Here is a 4,948-nt window from a genome sequence, read left to right as displayed (position 1 = left end):
AATAAGGAACAAGTAGAAACAACTGTTAGATGCATAAGAACTAGAACTAAAAGATAAGGTGGTGAAGTGAGGGATAAAATTATTATTTATATCAATATAAACACTTATGACAAAATAACTTATCAAATATCCCACCAAATATCTCCACCGGAATAAGTGATTAAAAATATAACAACTAATTTAAGAAATGGATTACCAAATAACATTAAGTAATTGTTAAAACAAGTATAACAAGTACGATCATCCGTTCCGCCAAGCCGGTTGAGTTAGAGTTGACATGCATGAGAAAAACATGAAAAGCATATAGGCAAAATGGTCATTTCACTTTCCCGTAAACTTATCCTGGTTTTGTGTAAATCCCTGTCCTCCCTCTCTCTCTCTCTCTCTATTTTCTCTTCTCTCTCTCTCGTTCTCCGTTGATCATTCGGAGTGAAACCCTAGTTTTCAAGCTTTACTTCCTCCCAGTTTTAACTCTGCAACATAAACCACCCGTCGTCCATGATTACCCTCTCCCTACTCTGATATAGCAACTTACTTCTAGCAACCTGAAACCTTAGTCGTTCTTGGTAACGACAAAATTTCCTTTCTTTTCGTTCTACTACTTCCTCGCCTTTTGTTCTTCATTGGCGTATAGAAGGAAGAAGTGCTGGTTAAGCAGCGGCTTGATGCGTATGCACAGAGTATATGCGTTTAATGATGGAATCCTTCCTCAGGCCACCCAAACCGAATACTCGATCATCTGACTAAATTAATTTGGTATAACCTTATTAAGGGTTGGAATGCTGTCAATGACCGTAGTCGGATAAAAAAAAAGGTGGTTTTCGTTTTTCTCTGACTGGCAAGAAGATCAACAGACAAGGTGGGTTTATTTGAGTTATTGATCTACGGCGCTGGCAGCTTTCTCAATACAGATTCCTTCGTCAACCAGGTCGTTTAGTTTGGACTCTGGAGGGGTGGGGCTCCGGAATTCACAGCCAAAGAGCGAGAGGGACAATGTCAATACAAGCTATGTATGCGTCTGCAGTGCGAATTACTTCTCTTTCTACTGTGCTCAAACCTAAATCCAGCCAGAAATCTTTCAATGCTACTCTTACGATTTTGAAAACCTTAGCTCACCCTCCGTTCCTTCGATATTCTAGCTCCAAGAGCTCTATGATTGTCATCATGAGAGACCGGAGCAAAAACAGGAAACCCCTGCAGAGAGGTCGGATCAGCACTGAAGCCATCCAGGCCGTTCAAGCGTTGAAGCGTGCGAAGAACGATGGTGATTTATTGGAAAGCGTGATGGAATCCAAGGTCAGGCGGTTGGTCAAGCAGGATATAATCGCTGTTCTTCGGGACCTCCAGAGACAGAACGAAGCCCTCCTGGCTCTCAAGGTTTTTCTTTTTCTCTCGTTTTAATTCCTCTGCCATCTTATATTATTTATTTATTTTTTATGAAAAACATGTATACATGTATATATGAAGAAAATAATTAAAAATATTTATATTTATATTTATATTTTATTTTTTAATAATTTATTAATTTTTAAAGAAAACAAACTGGATTGGATCAGATTTGAAGATTCCACTTATCAATTAGATTCGAATTCAAATCAAATCTTATCATATATTCTAATATACTCTAATTTAAATCCGATCCGATCCATTTGCATCCCTGTAAATGGAATCTTTATGATGCTTACATACTTATTTACTCTTTAATTAAATGCAAATTAGTACTTTTGTTGGAAATAGATGTACTCCTTTTCATGGTTCAACTTTAACATTTTCCAATTTTAGTTGTTCTTAGAGGAAATATGTATTAATTTTACCTCTCCTTATCTAGGTTAATTTCTCCTTAAAGCCATACTAATTTGAGATCACACCAATGCTCCACGGCCCCCACTAGCGCCCCAGATGCATATCTCAGCATGCATTGAAAATATTTCTTATACTTATCATTGGGAGATGTTCCCTTGGTCGCGTGTGTTGAGGGATGGGGATGAAGCAACTTAAAAGCGCCAATCACATTGATTATTTAAAAAATAAAAAAAAATAAAAGATCCTAGTTGGTATTGATGGGGCATGTGAGAAGTGTTTACATCACCCCTTCTTAGGGCCCATGGCATTATATCACCCTTTCTTGGTTAAGGTGTTGATGTATCAAAGTGTTTGTTCCTTACTAATTTGACATCTCCATATTAGCACTCATGAAATTCTTCTTTTTTGTTTCTATTTTTAGGGGGCGTTCTTTTTCTGGATTTTGACACGGGGAACTTGGTCAATGGGAATCAAAATCCCATTGACCAAGAATCCCATGTTCTTTTTTCATATTTATGTGGAGACCAAGGAAAGTTTATTTTCCTGGGTACCACTTATCACTGGTGGGTAAATAATTTTCCCACATGAGTATAGTTGCCAACACTTGAATGGGACAAAAATGCTCATTTTAATAATGGATTTTTATGGCTAAAATGGCCATTTCCTTATTTACATGGGAAATAAAAGAACATGGGTAAATGCACTTACCCGGATAAGTCTTTCTTAGGAAACACTTACCCTGGTAAGTACATTTACTCAGGTAACTAACTTACCAAGGCCTTAAGTAGTGTTTGAGAACACTTAAGAGAAGTACTTGTTTTAAAACATGAGACCACACGTTAAGTGGTTTTTTGTGTATTTATGGGTGTTTGGTAAAAAAGTAGGGAAGAAATATTTCTTTGAAAAAGTGACTTCAAATTGGTTCCAAAAAAATTGGACGAACCAATCCCTATTATTTTCTTTTAATATCCAAAATACCCCGCACGAGGGTATTTTTTTGACATTGTTTAAGCGCCATTTTCCCTATTTTTAGGCCCATCATTGTAGGTTGGGAGATCTGGGTTTCAGATTGAAGCTACTGTTGATCGTCTCTTACCTTGAGACAAATAACATGGTAGATTGAGCGGAGAAAAATAGAAAATCTCTGTCGCTGTTGTGCTGCGTTTTTTCTCCTTCAATGGCGGGATTAACAGCAGTTGCTCCAGCTGCATATTTGCAGAAATTTGAGAATAATCTGCTGGCTTTGAGATCTAGAATTTCTCGTCTGTATTCATCCAAAAGAATCCTAAAAATCATTGCCATGGCACCAAGGAGAAAGGTATGATATATAAGTTTTGATCTCTCCGTATTGGAGCTGAGCAGCAGTTTTAATTTCACATCATCACTCAATCATCTCCCTCTCTTCTTCGACACCAACAAACACTCGACTCTCTCATTTCTTTGAGGGATTTTTACAAATACAGACTAATCGAGAGAGAGAGAAGATAAAGGTAGAGAAATCAAGTGGCAATGTCTCTTCGAACCGAAGTTCGCAAGAAATCCTACAAAACTGGTGTCGATGGAGACGAGGCTCGGCGGAGGAGAGAAGACAATCTCGTTGAGATAAGAAAAAACAAACAGGAGGACAATCTCCTCAAGAAGCGTAGAGAAGGGCTTCTTCAAGCCCAGCAACCCACCGAGCTTTCTCAAGCCGCCCCGGGGATCGAGAAAAAGGTATCCCCTATTTGTGTTCATAAACTCGATAACTGTTTGTTTATCGATGGTTGGTGTTTTAATCTTTCCGATTTTACATTTTTTGTTGTGTGTTCTGGAGTTGATGTGTTATTTGGGAAATGTATATTAGTGTTTGAGAACACTTTCCTACTTACAAATTCATTTGTGTTAAGTAGGAAAATGTTTGAGAACACGTTCTCTAGTAAATCCTATTTGATCTTTCTGAATTGAAAATGAGTGAAGTGAGGACTAAAATTGTTATTTGTGTCAATATAAACACTTATGGAGAAAGTAGCTTGTCAAACATTTTCACTCCAACAAGTATTTAAAAACATAATAAGTGATTTAAAAAGTAAATTACCAAACAATCTTAAGTGGTTGTTAAAATAAGTAGTTAATTTCATTATTCATGAGTTTTAACATTATTAATGACTGATTTATTTTTCATGATTTAGGTATTTGAAGATATTCGAAAGGAGTATTGGTATAAGCCTCAGGTGCTAGTGTATGCTGGTATGATTAAGGTGTTGGCAAATAATGGCTTGTTTGAAATGGTTGAGCGTGTTTTCTTGTATATGAAAATGGAAAGCAATCTGGAGGCTGATCTTGAGGCATTCAATGCTCTATTGCAAACTTTTATGGATTTTAGCATCGTTGAACTTGTGATGGAGTGTTTCCACCTCATGAAAGTGGTGGAATGTGAACCTGATAAATCGACATTTAAAATCTTGATAAATGGTTTAGAATCAAAAGGAGAAACAGGGCTTTCAACTATCGTAAGACAAGAAGCCAAGAAATATTATGGTGGATCTCTGGAATTCTTACAAGAGAAGGAAGATACATCTTTGATTTGTAATTGACTGTGAAACTTGTATACAATTAAAACACAATGTAAAATTCCTTAATACCTTCTTTTTTTCCTTTGGTAATCAAGTGAAAGTTTTTCATTTAGAAGAAACATGCCTTGATACATCAGAGATTTGGAACAAAACTAAAGCCAAGAGGGAAATACCACAAGCCATTCTCCTTTTTCACAATTCTGAGTGGCTAGAAAATGAGTAATCTTGTTTAACTCCTTGGTTACATGAACAAAACAAACATTTTAAATTACTTTCCTTCAGCCAAAGTATACTTGGTTCAACTATGATATATAAAAGATATGATATTTGAAAAACTTTTGACCAGTCAACTAGAATCATAAACTTGGTAGCTAATTAGGTGTTATTTATCAAAATTCATGGGTGGATTTTGATTGGTCAAAATTCTTCTTATACTATATCTTTCACGTATCATAGATTTTCCCCAAAAAGAAATGCCCAAATGTCACTCAAAGGAGGATACTTGGGGAGACACTTCTTATAAGTTCAAGATAATTTGAATTCACCATAAAATTTTCCACTCCCAAGGATTTGATCAACCATAACTCTAACAA

The 4,948-nt window shown here is 36.2% G+C and overlaps 1 protein-coding gene across 1 annotated transcript; it reads left to right on the top strand.

The window, feature by feature from the left end:
- Positions 1–314: 314 nt before the first annotated feature.
- LOC148849573 (pentatricopeptide repeat-containing protein At1g62350-like) lies at positions 315–4,474 on the top strand. Its single transcript, XM_088952053.1, has 2 exons — positions 315–1,377; positions 3,972–4,474. Exons 1-2 carry the CDS (start codon positions 994–996, stop codon positions 4,374–4,376), a joined length of 789 nt encoding a protein of 262 aa, XP_088808179.1. The 5' UTR covers positions 315–993; the 3' UTR covers positions 4,377–4,474.
- Positions 4,475–4,948: the final 474 nt, after the last annotated feature.

This window comes from Nelumbo lutea, chromosome 6 (assembly GCF_056320005.1).
Source record: "Nelumbo lutea isolate HS-2025 chromosome 6, American lotus-T2T, whole genome shotgun sequence".
In the NCBI taxonomy this organism is placed as follows: domain Eukaryota; kingdom Viridiplantae; phylum Streptophyta; class Magnoliopsida; order Proteales; family Nelumbonaceae; genus Nelumbo; species Nelumbo lutea.
Note: the sequence above shows the minus strand (reverse complement) of the source record. Positions and strands in the feature narration are given on the sequence as shown.

What these genes read in the sequence shown, in the direction of transcription:
- LOC148849573 (XM_088952053.1), top strand. Translation starts at nt 994, where the DNA reads ATGTCAATACAAGCTATGTATGCGTCTGCAGTGCGAATTACTTCTCTT. An exon ending in AAGCCCTCCTGGCTCTCAAG is followed by an intron (nt 1,378 to 3,971) that starts GTTTTTCTTTTT and finishes TTCATGATTTAG; the next exon opens with GTATTTGAAGATATTCGAAA.